Source organism: Piliocolobus tephrosceles, chromosome X (genome assembly GCF_002776525.5).
Source record: "Piliocolobus tephrosceles isolate RC106 chromosome X, ASM277652v3, whole genome shotgun sequence".
Classification (NCBI taxonomy): Eukaryota; Metazoa; Chordata; class Mammalia; order Primates; family Cercopithecidae; genus Piliocolobus; species Piliocolobus tephrosceles.
This window is the reverse complement of record NC_045455.1, coordinates 79,316,330-79,338,382: the sequence shown is the minus strand read 5'-3', so window position 1 is coordinate 79,338,382 and position 22,053 is coordinate 79,316,330. Positions and strand designations below refer to the sequence as shown.

The 22,053-nt window shown below is 37.4% G+C and overlaps 1 protein-coding gene across 2 annotated transcripts in view; it reads right to left on the bottom strand.

The window, feature by feature from the left end:
• Positions 1-22,053, bottom strand: part of ALG5 (ALG5 dolichyl-phosphate beta-glucosyltransferase) — a 47,563-nt gene that overhangs the window by 1,022 nt on the left and 24,488 nt on the right. For both annotated transcript variants that reach the window (XM_023208831.1, XM_023208833.1), the window contains 3 exons: positions 19,271-19,330; positions 12,916-13,067; positions 1,673-1,758 (listed from right to left, as the gene is read on the bottom strand). In XM_023208831.1, the coding sequence (XP_023064599.1) occupies positions 1,673-1,758; positions 12,916-13,067; positions 19,271-19,330 (298 nt within the window). The remainder of the gene's footprint in view (positions 1-1,672; positions 1,759-12,915; positions 13,068-19,270; positions 19,331-22,053) is intronic.

Genomic DNA, 22,053 nt, shown 5'->3' with positions numbered 1-22,053 from the left:
GTGACCGTGCCCGGCCACAGCAGATTCTTATAACCATTACTTATAGTCTATACCTGCAGATAAAGAAGTATCAGGAGGAAGGTTTAACATTTCATTATCATTTTAATTATACTTTATATTTAAAGAAGACCTTTTTCACTGCTCTGAATTTATATAACAGCTTTCTTCTGAAAACATTACCACCAAAGCACTGTAGAGATATTGTTTATCAGGGCCAAATATTATCGTCATCCCACAAACGAGGAAGTTGAGGTACCTACAATTCATATTACAATACAACTATCTCTGTAATGCAAATAAGCAAATGACTAAATATAAAATGGACTTTTACTTTTCTCCACCTCATCTTCCCATAAAGTCTATGTTGGTCAAAGATCAACACAGATCGACAGAGTTGATCATGATACCCCGAGTGATCCTTTTATCTGCTTCCCAATCCCCTTTGATTCTAGGCAGCAACTGTGGCGATGAGCTAAGATTTTGTAAACTCAGTTTGGTTCAGCAAGACATAAAGAGGTTTGAATTCATTCTGGACCACAGAGTTTGTATAATCTCGAGAGTGGTTCTTAATCTTTTTCTGTCCCTAAACATCTGAGGTTACAGAGTAATAATGGTTTACTACAACAAGGACTCTCACCAGAAGAGGTGGACTTTGAAAAAGTCTCCAGTGGATTATGTTAACTGCTCCCACACTGTGAGTTAATTTAGGTTCATTCTAAGGTAAGGAGAAAACTAGAATATGTTTAAAATTCTATACAGCCAGAGCTGTCTAAGCCTTTTTAAATAGGAATTATTAAGATTTATGATAGATTTCAAGTTATTATAGAGTTGGGATCTTTGTATTTTTAGATATATGTACAGATATAGTTTTAAAATGGCTCTGAATTGACTCTGGACATTTGGAGTAAAAACACTTTTATTTATTTATTTTTAATTTTTCAGATGGAGTTTCACTCTTGTTGCCCAGGCGGGAGTGCAATGGTGCGATCTTGACTCACTGCAACCTTTGCCTCCCGGGTTCAAGCAATTCTCCTGCCTCAGACTCCTGAGCAGCTGGGATTACAGGCGCCTGCCACCATGCCTGGCCATTTTTTTGTAATTTTTGGTAGAGACAGGGCTTTACTATGTTGGCCAGGCTGGTCGGGAACTCCTGACCTCAGGTGATCCACCCACCTTGGTCTCCCAAACTGCTGAGATTACAGGAATGAGGCATGGTGCCCGGCCATAAAAAAAACTTTTATTTCTTATTTAGCTTTGCATAGTAGTTTGCAGGTACCTAATTAATACCCACCTAGTGATCGAAAAATATATAGGAAATGGTGATGCAAAAAACAAATCTATCTATCTCAAAAGACTATCAACCTTCTAACTTCAGATCACCATGACTTTGTCTACTGTAGGAAGTTTTATTGAAGTTTCTTAGACAAAGTGGTAGGCCTACTGAAGGTCCCATGAACAGACAAAATATATACAAGGCAGCAAGCCAGATGGAAGGTATTAGTAGGTAATACACTCCTTGGACCCGGATCTTTGAGTCAAGACCGCTGAGAAGGGCTTGATGAGGGGAGCAAGGAGAACATTAAAGCCAGCTGACTTTACTAGACAACTGTATTGTCTGATATCTCTCCCTTTGTCTGACTCAAGACAGTCATACAATAAACAATATACTCACCTTCAATTTCTGTCCAGTTGACAGCAATTTCTGCTATTGGAATTTTAAAGCACTGTGCTATGTACAGTAGTTCTACATCAAATGCCCTAAAATAGAAAATATATTGATATTTATTTTTAAAGACAAATAGAACACAACTATATCTCTACCTTGGCATGTTTTAAAGAAGCTTACATGGCAGATATAAACCTTATACCATGAACCTGAAGATCACATTCACAGAAGTCAAATAATTCAAGGCTGAGTAGTTCAGAAGTTTCAGGTCAAATATGATAATTTAGAATATCACTGCATAACATTGTATCTCTATCACAACTCAGAAACTCACAGAGGTAAAACTACCCTTGGGCTCCAAGAAAAAATTTAATCCTGGAAAATTTCAAGATTGATGGTTTTCAATCCTAACCTTAACTAGACTAGCTCAAGGTAAAGAACTGACATTTTCACCTGATTCAGAGAGCTGATAAAACAAAACTCTGAGACACTCTAGTTGAGATTGTTTTGCATTACTTTAAAGTGGTTGCCTATTTTCTTCTGCCATCAGAGGATCAAGATTACTTTTCTAATGCAGTGTACCCAGGGCCTTCCTTGTCTTTTCTGTTCCCCTTCCTTGTGGTGTCCTGTATTGGCAACTGTTCAAAGTAAAAAGCTACTGTGGACTAGTCTGAAATACTCTTTGGGTATAACTAATACATACATAGGAATCTGATATATTGTCTTACTTGTCCTAATTAGTGCCATTGCACTAATACTGTTAAAACCATTTCCAGTCTAAATCTCCAGTGCATCCTTCCTTCCACTTAGGAAAGGTCTTTCTTAAAGCCTCTTTTCTGTCAGTGCCTTGGTCAAACCTGCTTTCCTTAAAGGTTCTGAATCCTGACTCCTAAGTTTTCCTGGATTCTGCTTACAAAATTTATCTGAACTAGTTGCTTCTCTCACTGGCATTAAAGCTCAGGAAGAAAAGCATCACTACCTGTTAAATCTTCTTCATCGTCATTTTTTAAACTGTCTAAAGTCCTTGACTGTTTTGCTTTCATCCATGAATCAGTCCCCACTTTCTAGGCTGCACAGAGCACAGTTCAAACTTCTAGGGCTTGGTTGTAAAACATTATTAATACAGACAAGAAAATGCCTAAAGTCCACTTATATTTGATTTCTCCAATCTCAGACAACTTGAATTTGGGAGATTTTTTTTTTTTTTTTTGGTCAAAATACCATCATCATCCATTAGGTAAATAGTTTAAATTCCAAGTATTTGGATAATTCAATATGAAAACTATTTTTTAAAACAATGCTTTTTCTTATGCAAACAAAATATTTAGTTAAGATGATAAAACGATTTACAAAAGTGGGTTGTAGTTTAAAACTTTCGTCACCTAGAATTGTGATACTCATGAAAAAAGAAATAATTTCAATATTAAGCCTGGTGCTTAACGCTTAACTTTCCTTTTAACACGAGAACAAAATATTAGCTAGTGGGCTGAGTTAGTTCTAACGATACTTGATAAGCTGAACCAGATTATTATATATTATTTCTAAGGATATCAGTATATAGCTAGTGACTTACCAAATACACAAAACAATTAGTAAAAAAGAGTGGGGTGGTTAATTGAAATCACTTTATATTAAAAAAAAATACCCTACACCAAAAGGGTTTTTTGGTTCTATTTTAAACAGGGTCTTACTCTGTCACCCAGGCTGGAATGCAGTGGCGCAATCAGGGCTCACTGCAGCCTCGACCTCCCCGGGCTCAGGTGACCCTCCCACCTTTGCCTCCCAAACATCTGAGAGCACAGGCCCAGATATTCCTTACTAGTCCTACAATTTTATCTTCTCTCTTCTAGTTTTCTTCTTTTGAGATTTCCTCAATTTTATTATTTAGCCCTCTTTTTGAATTTTCATCTCTGTGCACCATGCCTGGCTAATTTTTGTATTTTTTGTAGAGAACGGGTTTCATTATGTATCCCAGGTCTTGAATTCCTGGGCTCAAATGATCCACCTGGCTTGGCCTCCCAAAGTCCTGAGATTACAGGCTTGAGCCACTGTGCTCGACCCAAAATTAAATTACATCTTTCTCCTCTCTCAAACGTTTTAGAAGACATGAAGATATTTATTACACATACAAAAAAATGCAGCTCATATCACCATATTGTAAGTGTCCACTCTGTTACCTAAGCAAACATTTTAACTAAAATACCAAGTACTTCTATATAGAACCTTATGTTATTAGAGGGAAATAGTATAAGAGTTATTCTCCAACTAAGATGCCTCATTTCTTTATGCAAATATGGGTTGGGCTGAGCCACTGTGTTTTCTTTTCTTACTCAGTTCCTGGTACAGCTGTTATCTCACTAACAGATTCCTAAAGGACAGAAAGTATGCTAAGACCCTGTTAAACCCAGCAGATGGACATGAACCCCACTGCTGCCTCCTGCAACCCTACCAAAATTAAAGCAACAATATGGAATAAACATATAAGAACAAAGATGGGAGGAGATGATAATAATAATAATTAAAAAAAAAAACTTGGAAGTTGTAGGGAACATGGACAAGAGCAGAGGGAGAAGGGTGCCACAGAGCACCCCAGAGGCTCAGGCACTGAAGGCCCAAATGATATCTTCAGGTGAAGACACAAGTGGGGCTGCAAGTTGGACTCACTGAACATCTAAGATTTTCCTTCCCCTCATGCCTTTTCTCTGTTGGTTCTGTGAATGCTATAGCCAGGCTCACAGCTCCTAGGCAGGAGATAGAAGGACTCCACTTTCATGAAAATGACCTGTTCCAAAAGACAATGACAGTTGGGACTTTCTCACATGTGGCTCTGCTGGTTTAACCTGTAGTGAAATGTATCAGTCAGAGGCTCTGCGCATGGACACAGCCTCTATGGAGTGTTTTAGTGCTATACTGTAGACGTGAAGAATGAGTCATAAAAAGAAACATAAAAAATCAGAGGCAACAGAAACAATGCAGGTAAAGAAAATGACAAAGTTTTAAATAAGATATTCAGAGGAGGGAAAGGAATTATTCCACCCTGGAGACATAGGATTAGTCAAGTGCCTTCCCTCTAATTCCCCATCCCTAGACACATCGTGGGAAGGACTCTACCCAGTCATTTTATCTACCCCAACCGCGGTTAAAGTGGCTGGAGTAGAGTCTTGGATACATCACACTCGAGTCAAACCCTGGATACTGCCAAAGGAACCTGAAAATCCAGGAGACAACGCTAGCTATTCCTGTGAACTTCTAGAGGATCTGCACCTGCTTTTCAAGCAACAACCGTGAGGAAAGTAACTAGAATGGTAGATCCCCAATCCCCATGGCCCTCCCTTGTCATATTTTTCTTTTTACTGTTCTCTTACTCCCTTTCACTCTCACTGCACCTCCTCCGTGCTGCTGTACTACCAGTAGCTCCCCTTACCAAAAGCTTCTATGGAGAATGCAGCTTCCCGGAAATATGGATGCCCCAATGTGTAGGAGTTTTTCTAAAGGAAACCCCACTTTCACCGCCCACACCCATATGCCCCTGCACTTCAGGCCATACATTTCAATCCCTGTATCTTTAACCTCCTTGTTAAGTTTGCCTCTTCCAGAATTGAAGCTGTAAAACTACAAATGGTTCTTCAAATGAAGCCCCAGATGCAGTCCATGACTAAGATCTACCATGGACCCCTGGACCGGCCTGCTGGCCCATGCTCCATTGTTGATGACATCGAAGCCACCCCTCCGGAGGAAATCTCAACTGCACAACCCCTACTACGCCCCAATTTAGCAGGAAGCAGTTAGAGTGGTCGTCTCCCCAACAGCACTTGGGTTTTCCTGTTGAGAGTGGGCACTGAGAGACAGGACTAGCTGGATTTCCTAGGCCGACTAAAAATTCCTAAGCCTAGCTGGGAAACGTGAGCACACCTACCTTTAAACATGGGGCTTGAAACTCAGCTCACACCCAACCAGTTAGTAAAGAGGCTCACTAAAATACAAATTCGGCTAAAGCAGGAGGTAAAGAAATAGTCAAATCACATATCGCCTGAGAGCACAGGGGGAGGGACAGTGATCAGGATAGAAACCCAGGCATTCGAGCTGGGAGCGGCAACCCCTTTGGGTCCCCTCCCATTGTATGGGAGCTCTGTTTTCACTCTATTAAATCTTGCAACTGCAAAAAAAAAAAAAAAAAAAAAAAAAAAAAGATATATTATTCAGCCTTAAAAAACAAATTCTGTCATTTGTGACATGGATGGAATTGGAGAATATTATGCTAAGTTACGCTAAGTGAAATAAGCATCAGACCCAGAAAGACAAATGTTGCATATCCTCTCACTTTTATGTGGAATTTAAAGCCATCAAATTCACAGAAGCAGAGAGCAGAATGGTAGAATGGTGATTTCCTCAGGCTGGGTGGGGAGATGGGGAGATGACGGTCAAAGGGTACAAAGCCTCAGACGGGGAATAAGGGTTTTTTTGGAAATCTATTATACAATGTAGTGATTATAGTTAATAATAATGTGTTGTACACTTCAAAATTGCTAAGATAGTAAATTTCAAATGTTCCCACCAAAAAAAATGGATGTACATTAATTAGCTTGATTTAATTATGCCACATTGTATTCATAAATCATAACATCGCTTTGTATCCTATAAACATATGCAACTATAATTTGTCAATTTACAAAAAAATTGAAGGATCTACTCAGTACTCAACAAAAAGGATGAAAAAGAACTACATTAAGGCCTAGAATTATAATATTTCAAAACACTGTAGAGAAAAAGCTTCCAAAAGGGGGTGGAAACAACATGCGAAGAGTCAAGATTCAGAATTGAACTCCTTCACAGAAACATGGAGTGCCAAAGACAATACAAGAATGTTTCCAGAATTCTGAGGAAAAATTTCCATTTTGGACAGTTATAATCCTTTCTCTACCTAACTATAAAACAAATATGAGGGTAGAATCAATTTTTTTTTTCACATGCAAGGAATCAAAAAGTTTCTCATATTTTTAGAAAGTTAATAGGGGAATGTGCTCTACTAAAATAGGGGTATAAATAAGGAAATGGAGATAGAGGATGGAGCAAGCTGCATCACAGGCCAGAGAGCAAGCAGAAAGACAGGAGCTGACTGAGATGTCTCCAATGAAAATGAAGAAATGCAGAATCTGTGTTTAAACACAGTGAGGGATAATTATACTCTTGAGAGCCTGAACATGAGTAAGTAACAGATCTATAGTAAAGTCAAGTAAACAAAAACCCCAAACATTTATTACCTTCAGGAAAACAAAAAGTAGTACAAGAAAGGTAATATAATCATGCTGCACTCAAATGTGAATTATCTTCACACAGCTATGACAATCAATACTGACAATAAATAATTATTTAAAAACTGCATTTGGAGTTTACGTGTGGAGGGTATACAGAACTTGAAGAGAATTTTAGTTCCTTTCTTTTTTTTTTTGAGACGGAGTCTGGCTCTGTTGCCCAGGCTGGAGTGCAGTGGCCGGATCTCAGCTCGCTGCAAGCTCCACCTCCTGGGTTTACGCCATTCTCCTGCCTCAGCCTCCCGAGTAGGTGGGACTACAGGCGCCCGCCACCTCGCCCGGCTAGTTTTTTCTATTTTTTTTTGTTTTTAGTAGAGACGGGGTTTCACCGTGTTAGCCAGGATGGTCTCGATCTCCTGACCTAGCGATCCGCCCGTCTCGGCCTCCCAAAGTGCTGGGATTACAGGCTTGAGCCACTGCACCCGGCTGAGAATTTTAGTTCTTAGCATCTGTTTCCTATTTTGGAAATTAATTTCTAAAACTGAACATGTGAGAAATAGCTATGCAGATCCATTATTCTGAACATAAATGCAAATACCACAAAGAAATAGCAAAAAACAGCTGAAAGTGGTCACAGCTATGGAGTGGAAATTGGGGCAAGGAATTATTATTCTAAGCCTGTAACTATTTAATATATAAAATTATAACACTGATTAAAAATAAAAAGTATTCATTGATTAAAAATAAATGATTAAAATATAAAAATAAAAAGTTAAGTTAAAATTAAAATATAAAATAAAAATTATTTTTATTTTTAAAAATAAAATTAAAAATAAAAAGTATTTAAAAATAAAAAGTATTTATTGAAGCAAAGTTCATTTCAAAGAAAAACACACATATATATTATTATTGAGACAGGGTCTCGTTCTGTCACCCAGGCTGGAGTGCAGTGGTGCAATCAAGTGCTCACTGCAGCCTTGACCTCAGGGCTCAGGCTATCCTCCTGCCTCAGCCTCCTGGATAGTTGGAATTATGGGCATGTGCCACCACGCCTAGCTAATAATTTTTTTTTTTTCTTTTAGATGGAGTCTTGCCTGCAATCTCCACTTCCCAGGTTCAAGTGATTCTTCTGCCTCAGTGCCCTGAGTAGCTAGGATTTCAGGTGTCCACCACCGTGCCCAGTTAATTTTTGTATTTTTTTTTTGTAGTGATGGGGGTCTGCCATGTTGCCCAGGCTTGTCTTAAACTCCTGGGCTCAAATGGTCTGCCCACCTCACCCTCCCAAAATGCTAGGATTACAGGTATGAACCACTACACCTGGCCCAAGTATTTTAACTTCCATAAATGGAAAGAATTTAGGTGAAGTACGGCTCTGAAGATGAAGCTATATACACAGATGGTTCTCCACATCCATGGGTTCCACGTTCGCAAATTCAACCAATCATGGACTGAAAATATTAAACAGTAAAAAACCACAATAAAAAATAATACAAATAAAATATATAAGCTGAGTGCAGTGGCTCATGCCTGTAATCTCAGCACTTTGGGAGGCTGAGGTGGGAGGATCACGTGAGCTCAGGATTTCGATACCAGCCTGTCAATGTGGCAGACTCTGTCTATACAAAAAAAATACACAAATTAGCTGGGCGTGGTGGCATGCACCTATAGTCCCAGCTATCAGGAGGCTGAGGTGGGAGGATTGCCTAAGGCCAGAAGGCAGAGGCTACAGTGAACCGTGTTTACTCCAGCCTGAGTGACATGAGACCCTGTCTCCAAAACACTAACAACAAAAAACAAACATACAGTACAACTCTTTACATAGCACTTACCTCATATGAGGTATAAATAACCTAGAGATGATTTAAAGTATATGAGAGGATATGCGTAGATTATACGCAAAGACTACACCATTTTATAGCAAAGACTTGAGCATCTGGACAGATTTTGGTATCTGTGGGTGATGGTCCTAGAAGTAATTCACTGTGGATACCAAGGGACAACTGTGTGTATATATACATATATATATAATATATGTATCTGAATTTGAAGGCCAAATTTACATAAAACATAATCTATTTTTATATTTAACGTACCCATTTTCTTTATATTAATATTTGAATATATATACTTAACATACCTATACTCAACTCTGCAGTTCTGAATCCAAAGAGACACTGAGAGTCTTTTTTTGAGACAGAGTCTCACTCTGTCACCCAGACTGGAGTGCAGCAGTGTGATCTCGGCTCACTGCAACCTCTGCCTCCCGGGTTCAAGCAATTCTCCTGCCTCAGCCTCCCAAGTAGCTGGGATTACAGGCACCTGCCACCACGGTTGGCTAATTTTTAAAAATTTATTTTTAGTAGAGACGAGGTTTCACCATTTTGGCCAGGCTGGTCTTGAACTCCTGACCTCAAGTGATCCACCCGCCTCGGCCTCCCAAAGTGCTGGGATTACAGGCGTGAGCCACCGTGCCCAGCTGATACTGAGGGTCTTAACTTTAGGTATACTCCTTCACAGATTTCTAATACCTAGAAACTATTTGATTTCAGTTTCTTGAAAATTCTGAGAAAAATTTCAATCAATCCTTTGGAAAAAATAGTCAAATGTCAAAGGTGACATTTGGAAATAAGGCAGAGATGTACAACTTGGTTTCTGTAACTTATATTGTTCTTGAGTCTTGATTTAAAGTGCAGGAACAGAAACGTTTCAATAAAAACCACTGATGACATATTATTGTGGTGAAGGGTACACTGCTCATTAAGCTGATACATGTATACTTGGTGGTTCTCCTTTAGAGGCACCAAATAAACATAATGTGAGAAAAATGTGAGCAGTTAAAATTTTAAGAGATTTTTTTAAGATTTAAAATTTTAAGAAATTTTTTTTTCCCAAAAAAAAAAAAAAGAAAAAAAAACAGAGACAGGTTTCACTACACTGCCCATGCTGGTCTCAAATTCCTGGACTCAAGCAATCCACCTGCCTCAACCTCCCAAAGTGCTAGGATTACCAGTGTGAGCCACCATGCCCAGCCATTAAGTGAGGTCAATCTTATGTCAATTACCACCAAAATAAATAAAACGCTTGCATGTAACATTAACACTAAAAAAAGAAAAAAAAACCCAGTAATGTTCTTTAACTTAACCCCACAAGAACTGCTGTCTAATACAATAGCCCCTTGGCACATGAGGATACTAAGCACTTGAAATGTGGCTAGTCTGAATTGAGCTGTGCTGTAAATTTGACTATATAGTACAAAGAAAATAATGTAAAATATTTCAACTTTTTTCATACAGATTGCATGGTGATATGACAGTATCTTGGAAATATATTGGATAACAAGTAAATCTCATCGGTGGCTTTTTACTTTTTTTAAGAGACAGGATTTCACCCTGTTGCCTAGGCTAAAGTACAGTGGTATAATCACTGCAGCCTAAACTTCTGGGCTTATGAGGTCCTCCTGCCTCAGTGTCCCGAGTGGCTGGTACTACAGGCACACACACCACCACACCCAGCTAATTAAAAAATTTTTTTTTCCGAGAGACAGGGTCTTGCTATGTTTTCCAGGGTAGTCTTGAACTCCCGGCCTCAAGTGGTCCTCCCCACCTTGGCCTCCCAAAGAATTGGGATTACAGGCATGAGTCATCTTTTTACTTTTTAAATGTGGCTAATAGAAAATTTGAAATTACATATATGCCTTGCCTCTGTCTCATTTCTATTAAACAGTGCTGCCCTAGAATAATCCTGACAGGGAAACTTCATGATTTTTAAGTTATCAATCCTAACCTTTTTTATATTTCAACAAAAACGAAAGATCCTCAACAATGAAAAATAGTATTCCCAATTTCTAAATTCTTCCTTTCAAACTACAAAGAACCTGCATCTCTGACCCTCATCCTGGAGGCAATAGCTGACTGAAAAATAGCTAATGCAGACAGAGGGCTTTACTTCTAGAGTTGCTTCTTAAATTAGATTTTCTGATTTCGGAGTCTATTAACTACCAGTTTATTTTATTTTTCAACATAATAAAAACACATATCTAAATTTGACAACTAAGGTACACTACTTAAAATGTTTTAATCTAGGAAAAAAAGATTTAAAAAAGTCTGAATGATAATTCTGAAAGTACATTTTTAAAAGTATTATTTTGGGAGTTATACGGCATATATTTCTAGGAAGACAACAGGTCTTTGAAAACAGATGCACAAAAGTTGTAGAGTATAAAAATGGACACATGCTGGCATAATCATGCAGATACACAACAGGATTCACAAAGAACCCATGACTAAGTATTAGTTCTTTCAACAGTATTTACTGGGTACCTACCATGTGCCAGGCATGATATTAGATAGTGGGATATACTAATAAGTAAAATTAAATGTGACTCTTGCTCTCATGGAGAAAGATTATGGTTTAATTGAGAAAAAGAAACATTAAGTAATTACACAAATATAAGAAAAAACTATAAATGTCATAGGTGCTATGAATACAGCACATGGTACTGCAACAGGGTATAATTAGGGGCACCTGAGCTAATTATATTCTATTTAGAGAGTGAGGGCAGGCTACCCTAAGGAAGATCTGAAGGAGAAGGTGAGAAGGGGCTTGGTTAGAAAAGAGTCCGCATGTGGAGGAGACACAGGTGGGGCCAGACTAAAGACCATGGGAAGCCCATGAAGAATTATAAGCAGAAGAGGTGCATATGATTGATCACACTTCAGTTTGCAAAGACCTTGTGGGCTACAGCATGGTAGTCTGGGGAAGGATGGTGTTCTGGATGGCGGTGGTGGAGATGGAGAGAAATGGGGGAAGATAAAAGCTAAAATCAACAGGCCCTGTCATGGATTGGATATATGCATATGGAGAATGTCAGGGCTGATGTCAGGGTTTCAGCTTCTGTACGGCAGTGCTAGCCACCTGTATCTCCAGTATATTTTGAAAGAGAGTCAGAAGTATCAAATGCCGCTGATGGGTTAAGTGTGATAAGTGATCATTTACCATGACCACTAGCTTCAATGACATAGAGGTGGCTAGATGTTAAGATGAAGTAGACCTGGTGTGGTAGCTCACGTCTGTAATCCCAGCACTTTGGGTGGATTACCTGAGGTCAGGAGTTCAAGACCAGCCTGGCCAACATGGTGAAACTCCATCTCTAGTAAAAAACACAAAAACTAGCGGGGTGTGGTGGCGCCCACCTATGATCCCAGCTACTTGGGAGGCTGAGGCAGGAGAATCACTTGAACCCAGGAGGCAGAGGTTGCAGTGAGTGGAGATTGTGCCACTGCACTCCAGCCTGGGTCACAAGAGCTAAACTCCATCTCAAAAAAAAAAAAAAAAAAAAGGATGAGGAATGGGAGAAAATCCATATGAAGAAGGTGGGGTGAAGAGTGAGTGGGAAGCAAGAAAACAAAGCCAGTGAATATAAACCACTTTTTCAAGAGAAGGTTGCCTGTGAAGGAGACAGGGGCTAGAGCTGGAAGGGCAGAGCAGGGTCAATGGAGAGGGTTCTGGGAAATATGTGATGGAGGGGAAAAGGCTGAATACACTTGAGATGAAATACATGGACAGGATTACGTTTTGACAAGGTGGAAGGAGATGTAGAGGTCAAAAGATCAGTCTTAGAAAAGACACATCATCTCTTGTAGAAGGAAGAAAAGAGAAAATGGGTGCCCTAATCTGATATTTCTGAGCTTTTTCTCTTTTCTTCAAAGGAAAAAAAAAAGGAAGTCTAAGGAAAAAAAATGTTTTCAGGCCGTTCAATTTCTACTGTCTACAATTAGGGTGAACACACATAAGTTTATACCATATTGTTGGGTTTGTATATTTTCAAAATAAGATCCAACTCAGGAAAAGTATAAAGGCAAGATCAAGTTTACATACATTAGTGTCAATTTTGTTTAAATCTACATGTTCATTATAAATATACAGGGCTGTTTTTCATTACCTAGAATGATGGCTGGGTAATAAGACAGACTGGATACATTCCAGTCAGAAACCTACCATCGTTCAATGTGTAGCGATGAAAACGTCTGCGAAGCTGCTTCTCGAGTAAATAATTTGAACCCACACTGTGTGTCCCTGATTCCTTTGACACAAAGGAACCACACCAGAAAGTGGAACCCATACATGAGAAGAGTACGGAAGTAAGAACGCTGAAAACAAAGACAAAATAGAAATGACTTTTCTATTCATCTGTAAAGTAGACACTGAAAACACCTGGTTGTAGACAACTGTATTTTAATATTTAATTGACTGGTAGATCTTACATAAGAACACCACTGTTCTATGAGCTTCACCAACAAAGTACATTAAAGAAACAGCACGGATGCCTACTTCCTGGAGCAGAGCAGAGGCGCTAGAAAGCAGTTACTCATTTCCTGGAGGTTGAGTCAGATAAGAAAAATCACAAGACTGTGAGTGGCCAGGGCTTTAGCCTACCAGGAGAAACAGGTTAGGGGCTGCTGTGAGCAAGGAGAACATCTTGTTGACTTACATGTTTTACGCTGCTTTGCCCCACTTATATTTCAGTTTCAAAAAAGATGTCAGTTTCCAGGATGTATTGACAAAACAAAACACAGATATAAGCCTGCAGGTGATACTTAACTAATGAAAATATTGGCCGAAGACATATAGTAGAGTATCATGAAGGTTATGGACTAGAAAGGAGTTTGAAACAAACACCTGGTCTTTCTAAATATGCCAGAGATCTAATTAAATACATTTAAAATACTGAGTTCTTTAATACTTTGGATACTAAAATTAAGTAGGTTTTAATCCCATCTGAAGTTTCACTATTGTTATTGATGATTAATTTTATTAGTAGTAACATAGTCCATTATTCATAAAACATTGCACACTTTAAAACATAAGATTATCATTGTATTCCAGACTTTCATATTTAAGATTTAATAAAAGATAGGATCTTTTTAAAAAATAAAATAACAAAATATTTTTTTAGAGACAGAGATGCCTTCTGTTGTCTAGCCTAGAGTCCAGTGGTGTGGTCATGGCTCACTGCAGTCTCAAATTCCTGGGCTCAAGTGATCCTCCTGCCTCAACCTACAGAACAGCTGGGATCACAGGCGTGTGCTACTACACCCAGATCCTTTAAGACAGGATCTTTTAAAATGTTCCTTAGTTAAGGCAAGAGACTCAAGTAATGATGCATTACGTACATAAGCAACCTATTAAGAGTCTATAAAGAACATTTAATATTTCATACTATAGGATAAAGGTCCCTTCCTCCTTTTGGCTTTTGCTTTTCAAAATCATAATTTTTAGTATCATTCTTCCTTTGCATGGCTTTTTCTATCATCATCAAATAGAACCACAGTGGAACAGAATAACACAGAAAAAGCACCAAATCAGGCCAGGTGTGGTGGCTCACACCTATAATCCCAGCACTTTGGGAGGCTGAGGCAGGTGGATTGCCTGAGGTCAGGAGTTCGAGACCAGCCTGGCCAACATGGTGAAACCCCGTCTCTACTAAAAATAAAAAATCAGCCAGGCGTGGTGACACACACCTGTAGTCCCAGCTACTCAGGAGGCTGAGGCAGGAGAATTGCTTGAACTTGGGAAGTGGGTTTGCAATGAGCCGAGATGGCACCACTGTACCCTAGCCTGGGTGACAGAGTGAGACTCCAACTCAAAAAGAAAAGAAAAAGCACGAAACTGAGCAGGCCTATATGTGAATCCTGGCTCCATTACTGATTAGCAGGGTGACCTTGAACAAGTTACTTCAACCCTCTAAATCCATTTCCTCACTGATAAAATGAGAATAATGCCTACCTCACAAAGTTATTATAAGGATTAAATGAGATTATTTTAAAGAACATAGCCAAGTGTTTGGCACAGAAAATAACAGGAACTCAATAATGTTTTTCATAAAGGAAGAAAGCTTGAAAGCTTACTTTACTCTCCTGACCGCAATTTTACTTATGTATTAAATAGGGCAGGAAGGAAAGGAAGAATAAAATACTTATCTATAAGGTATGTAAAACAAACTTTTAAAAATGATCTAGCACTTCTCATTTATCATCTAGAATCATTAGTTATGGTTTGATGTAAATATGTCTTACCTCTCTAAGTAGATAGGGCAGAAACCTCAGCTTAAAATACTTTAAGAATCTCACAACAGCTTGCTCAGTGCCTTCCATATAAAATACTTCCAATAAATACTGGTTGACTGATTAAACCTCCAAAAGAGCACTTATGCTTAGGAAAGGAACAAACAGAAATTGAAAGATAGAAAAATAAAAATTAAAGGTAGAATAACAATACCTATAAATTATTCTCCTTGAGTGAGTTTAATGTGATTTGAGTGAGCCTATTTGTTAGCAAATAAAACTATTCATGACTGATTTTGCTTGGATGTTACTAGAGAATTTTTGTTTGTATGTTTTAGGATAATGGCTATTTTTTTAAAAAAGCAGAAAAATGTAGAGTTCACATGAAGTCCTTAAGTTATTTGATTTCTAACATATTTAAAAGCTCAACAAGGTTAGCCACAAACAAGACAATCTTGTTTTTATTTTTAGAACTTTGCAAAATATCTTAAAATTTAGAAGATACCTAAAATATAGTATAGACTTATTTAGTTAAGTGAAGCTACTAAAAGAGAATAGGCTTATATGATCTTCTGAAATGGCCATTTAAAACATTAAGGAAAACAATTTTAACTATTTCAGTGTTAATGCTAATATCTTCAATGTTTATAAAATGTAAACAAGAAGTTAATTCGGGTGAAATTTAAAGCTGACTGCTAATTTCATTATCTTAAAATAAGAAGTTCAAAGAGGTCCCAGGACTTAAGCAAAGACTCTTTAAACAAAAACTAAAAACATTAAATAATCACTAATGGATTCTATTTTTGAATCCTTTTACAATGATAAATTCAAGAATAGCCAGGCAGTATATAAACATTACGTTGTACAGAACACATGGGAATATAAGCACTTTTAAGGATGATACAAGACTCCATCAGGGCAGTGTCATGTTTGTCTTCCAAGGGAGCAGTAAAAGAGGTGGTAGAATAATTGAGAAATGTAGAAAAATATCAAGGAAAGATGTTTCTGAACATTATGCAATAAGCTACTGAAGTTGTCATTTGTTATCCTGATTAATTCTTTTATAATTTTCTCATTGTCCACAGATTGATCACCATGCAAGGGTTTATATTAGTGACAGCACATGAAGGGGAATGGAAAGCCATGCTGCAGTTTTCTGGACATGAGGCAGATGCGTGTCTTGTGCCTCTTGGAGACAACCTTTTATGAGACAGGTATGGTTCTATAAGAATAGGCTGGACTTGAACAAGCCTACGGAGCAGCAGTTGTCACAGCATCTGCAGCAGACAACCAATGATCTCTAGTGAGTATCACAGGTTATCCTTTCTTTCTACAGAATGGCAGCCAATTCTGTGGGAATCAAGAGCACTCAATCAAACACTAGATTTTAGAGATGAAAGAATGGATGGATGGAGACAAGACAAATTATAAATCTGTGGTTCCTGCGATTGATCCCTTGATACCTGGCTAAGAGCAGTACTAGGTAAAAGATTTAGACCAAAGCATAGTCTCATTTAAATACCAGTGTATTTCTAGGAAAAATTCAGAATTTTCAACCATTGCAAGTTCTAAGTAAAAAGAATTTACACCATAAAAACAAAACCAAAACACATGGCTCCTTTCTACAGCCACCACCAACAAATACAAGGATTATCCCTTGCCTGTATTACTCACTGGCTCCTAAGTCTGTCTTTGGCTATCTATTTCTCCAAACTATCTTTTTTGCTATACCAGGTAGATAATCCTTTTTCATCTAATTAATATATTTTTAAAAAAAAAAAAGAAAAAAAATTTACTTACAAAACCATTAAATTAGTTTGGTCTATTTTCATTGCTGTTTTTGTGAGCAAAAACAAATTTTTATTTTAATTTTGAGGAGGTGTCTTATTCTGTCACCCAGGCTGGAGTGCAGTGACCTGATCTCAGTTCACCGGCAACCTCTGCCTCCCGGGTTCAAGTGATTCTCCTGCCTCAGCCTTCCAAGTAGCTGGGATCACAGGTGCGTGCCACCACACCCAGCTAGTTTTTACATTATTAGTAGAGATGGGGTTTTACCACGTTGGCTAGGCTGGTCTCAAACTCCTGACCTCAGGTGATCCGCCCCCCTCAGCCTCCCAAAGTGCTGGATTACAGGTGTGAGCCACTGTGTCTGGCCTATTTGTTATTTCAACAGATAATTGTATTTATAATATCACACTATTTTTTTTACAAACAACCTAATATTTCAGGTTTTATCCCATGTTATTAAATAGTTTCCATTATCATCAGCTTTACTGGCTGCACATTTAATCTAGGCCTATAGCTGTATTTCCTATTGTGGGAATTTAGTATTTAATAGTTTCTACTACAATTTTATATCTATCTATATATATACTATTTTATAAGTATACATATATGCTATTTTATAATTATACACACATATATATAATGTGCTGAACATCTTAGACACATTTCTTTTTCTTATCCCCTGTGCATTGGTAAATTGATGAAGTTGGATTAATTCTAAGCTCTCTTCCCATTTTAAATACCTACAAGTGTGCTATTCTCTATGGTTAACAGATTAACCTTTTTCAAACATCAGTGAGAATCTCTAGGACACATAGAATACTAGACTACGTGCTAGTAAAACAATTACTTCTACAAAAAGGAGAAGGGGCCGGGTGTGGTGGCTCACACCTGTACCCAGCACTTCGGGAGGCCAAGGAGGGCAGATGACAAGGTCAGGAGCTCAAGACCAAATGGCGAAACTGTCTCTACTAAAAATACAAAAATTAGCTCGGTGTGGTGGTGCATACCTGTAATCCCAGCTACTAGGGAGGCTGAGGCAGGAGAATAGCTTGAATGCAGGAGATAGAGGCTGCAGTGAGCCGAGACTGCACCACTGCACTCCAGCTTGGGTGACAGAGCTAGACTACTGCGTCTCAAAAAAAAAAAAAAAAAAAAAAAGAAGGCCGGGCATGGTGGTGGCTCATGCCTGTAATCCCAGCACTTTGGGAGGCCAAGGCAGGTGGCTCACCTAAGGTCAGGAGTTTGAGACCAGCTTGGCCAACATGGTGAAACCCCTTCTACTACAAATACAAAAATTAGCCAGGCATGATGGCGTGTGCCTGTAATCTCAGCTTCTCGGGAGACTGAGGCAGGAGAATCGCTTGAACCTGGGAGGCAGAGGTTGCAGTGAGCCGAGACTGCACCACTGCACTCCATCCTGGGTGACAGAGTGAGACTCTGTCTAAAAAAGAAATAAATAAAAAATAAAAAGAGAGTATGGGCTTCTGTACTTCAATACAATCCTTAAAAGGTTTTGTCACTGTGTCATCAATGTATCTTTTTTAAAAATTAAAATTTCTACATATCTGTTTTCTGAATCATTGGGGGAAAGGTTCAACCTTTTATTCCACTGGTTCTCAAAGCCTCGTGTGCATAAGAGTGACCTGGGAAATTGTTACTCTAGTTTTTCTAGCATAATCTACAAAATGAAAAATTAAACATCTTTAGTGACATTTTTATACCCTAAAAAGGCAGTTGCAAACTTGTCAAATTTTACAGCATAGTGTTTTTCTAAGAGGAATGAGGTTAAAACAAAAATTTAAACTCTGAATAAAACTCAAAACAAAGCACTTAATTGTGCCAATGTTAGAAAAAAATAAAGGCAAGTTGATTGGTTAAAAAATGCATCATTTATGCCGGGTACAGTGGCTCACACCTGTAATCCTAGCACTTTGGGAGGCTGAGGCAGGCAGATTACCTGAGCTCAGGAGTTCAAGACCAGGCTGGGCAACACAGTGAAACCCTGTCTCTACTAAAATACAAAATCATAGCCAGGTGTGGCGGTGTGTGCTTGTAGTCCCAGCTACTCGGGAGGCTGAGGCAGAATAACTGCTTGAACTCGGGAAGTGGAGGTTGCACAGTGAGCCGAGATCACGCCACTGCACTCCAGCCTGGGCAACAGAGGGAGACTCCGTCTCAAAAAAAAAAGAAAAAAGCATAATTTAGAAGTTTGTTTTATAACTGAACAGATTCTCTTTATCTTAAAAATATATTAAAAAGAACTGCTTGCATCCTAAGGCAAAGCGAAGTCCACATCCTCTTGTATACTCTTAAAAAAAAATCAGTTCTAAAATGTGCCAATCCTTCACAAGCTTTCCACAATTAAAACATTATTTTCTTTTGAAAGGAACCTCATGTTTAAGAGATCAGACAGAAAAGCCAATTTCTTGCCAAATATATATGTAAAAAAGGAAATAAAAGCCAATTAATTGGCTGTCCCATGCCAATTAATGAAGTCTCACCTGGGCAATTGATTCTTTTTCCAGATGAGCTCGAGATCCACATGCTATCGCCATTTGATTCTGAGGAAAAAAGCAGAGACAGTTTTTCAATATTTAAATATCACTAATAAAAATATTTATTTTCAATGAGAATGTCATTTTTAGAAACTGGTTTTTAAAAAAGTTGACATTAAAAATCTTTTAAAGGTTTACTGAAGACATTAGAATATGTACAACTTTGAGAAGCCTAATCATACTAAGATTGGACACTAAATTTTGCTTAAATAGGGCTAAATATAAGGGGCATGCATTATGTTGAAATTCATAACTTTAAATGATATTTTCTATGTGAAAATACTATATTATTTGAGAGAAAAATTAGTGGCATGAGAAAGAAAAGAGTTATCTGTAGATGACATAATTATATACCTTGAAAATCAAAGAATAGCAACTGAAAAACTATATTAGAAGCAATAAAAGAATTTTAAAAGATGAGTAGTCACAAAACGAATATATATACACAAAACTTTAGAGGTCACATGTACAAACAGTAATCACAAGATATAATCGAAGACAGCATTTATAACATCAATGAAAATGAAAAACCTAGAAATAAAGTTTATAAGAAATGTAGAAAGTTTAGATAAGATCTAAATAAAGGAAACACATAAATGCTAACAAGGAAAACAAAAGAATTAAACATACAGAAGGTCTTGTCATGATGGATGAGAGGATATAATAACAGCATTAAAAAGTCAATGCTTCCTAAATTAATACCAATAAAAATACCAAAATGATTTTTAACTGAACTAGACAAGCTGATTTTAGAGTTACCATTAAAAAAAAAAAGTCCTTGTTAGTATAGTTGTGAGAAAATAAAACATTTTTTAAAAGAGAAGCAAAAATAAGAAAAGAGCCAGGAAAATTCAATAGTAAAGAAGAACTCATCACAAAAAATTTAAAAATATATGACAAAGCTACAATAATTCAAACTAAGGTGCTGGAGTGTGAACAGACAAATCCATGGATAATTCCATGGACAGAATGGAAAGGCCAGGAAACACATACACAAAGCCATATGAGTACTCAGAATATGATAAAATGACCTTTTAAATCAGTGGGAAAAAGATGAACTGACAAATGGTGTGGGACATAGTGGCAGCCACTCGGAAACCCAATTAAGTTGGACTTGAGCTTCTTAACTGAATACTGGGATACAGTCCAGATACATCAAAGATTTAAATGTAAAATATCAGAAATCATTTTGTAAATGATCTCAAGGAAGGCACAAGAACAAAAAACCAGAAGACTGATCAATTTGATAATAACATTTTAAAGAATTGTATGACAAAATAACAAGAAATCCAACCATACTCAAAACTAAAAGACCAAACAACTGGGGGAAAATATTGGCAATTTATGCTACAGACAAAAGGTTAATTTCCAAAATGCATAAAGTGCATCTACTAATTATTTTAAAAAGTACCCAAAAATACAGTTGGAAAAGAGACAAAGACTAGAAACAGAGTACATAAAAGAGGAAGTGAAAATAGCTCTTGAACAACTGAAAGAGAAGATCTTCAATTACACTTATACCAAGAGTAATGCAAATAAAACCTACACTTTTTTTTTTACCACACTGTGCCTGCACACTCTCTAGCAACAGCAATTTGAAACGTTATCAAAATTACAAATATACATATAACCTGACCCAGCAATTCCAACAATTCTTCTGATAAATAAACTTGCATATGTGTAAAATGACTTTCATACAGGTTAATCATGTCAGTATTTGGAGTAGCAAACCTGCATGTACATCTGAAGGGACTGGCTATGAAGATGTGAAAGAATGAGGAAGGTCTTTATGCATAAATATAGTTCAATCTCCAAGATACATTGTTAAGTAGAAACAAGAGAACAGTGTACAGTATCACACTTTGCAATTTTAAAAAGAATACATAAACAGTATGCATCTTCCCAACAAAAGAAATGAGTAACACTAGTTATATCTGAGGGAAACTGAGAGATGAAAAGTGGAGCTAGTTTCACTGTATATCTTTCTTATACCATTTGAATTTTGAATGACTAATGAAAATAAATTTAAAAGTACTCATTATAAAAAAATTTGCAAGTATATAAATTTACATATATAAATGATAATTATTTTAAAGAGAAAATTCATGTATTATCTCACTACCTAAAAGCAGCCACTGTTTTAAACTGTGTACATTTCTTTGTATTTTTTCTCTACATTAAAAAAAAACATAGCTCAAATTTACTCATGTATGTCATGTTCTTTTTCACCTACAGTTTTTTCATGTTAAAGTTTATTGTTTTTATACTTTTTATTATGAGTATTTTCAAACATACACAAAACTAGAAAGAACAGGAAAATGAAGCACCACATACCTACTACCTAGCTTCAAAAATTAGCAACACATTGCCAATCTTGTTCCATGTAAAGCCCCCTCACCACCATACCATCCAACCTGAGACTACTTTGAAATGAATTCTAGACATCATATGTTACAAATTCATATACATGTCAATCATAATACCACTGATACCTGAAACATCAATAATTCCTTAATACCATCAGATATGCAGATTTCAAATTTGCCTAATTATCTCTTATATGTTTTCAGTTTGTTTCAATGAATGGCCAAATAAAATCCATACAGGCCTGGGCGTGGTGGCTCATGCCTGTAATCCCAGCACTTTGGGTGGCCAAGGCGGGCGGATCGCAAGATCAAGAGATTGAGACTATCCTGGCCAACATGGTGAAACCCCTCTTTACTAAAAAT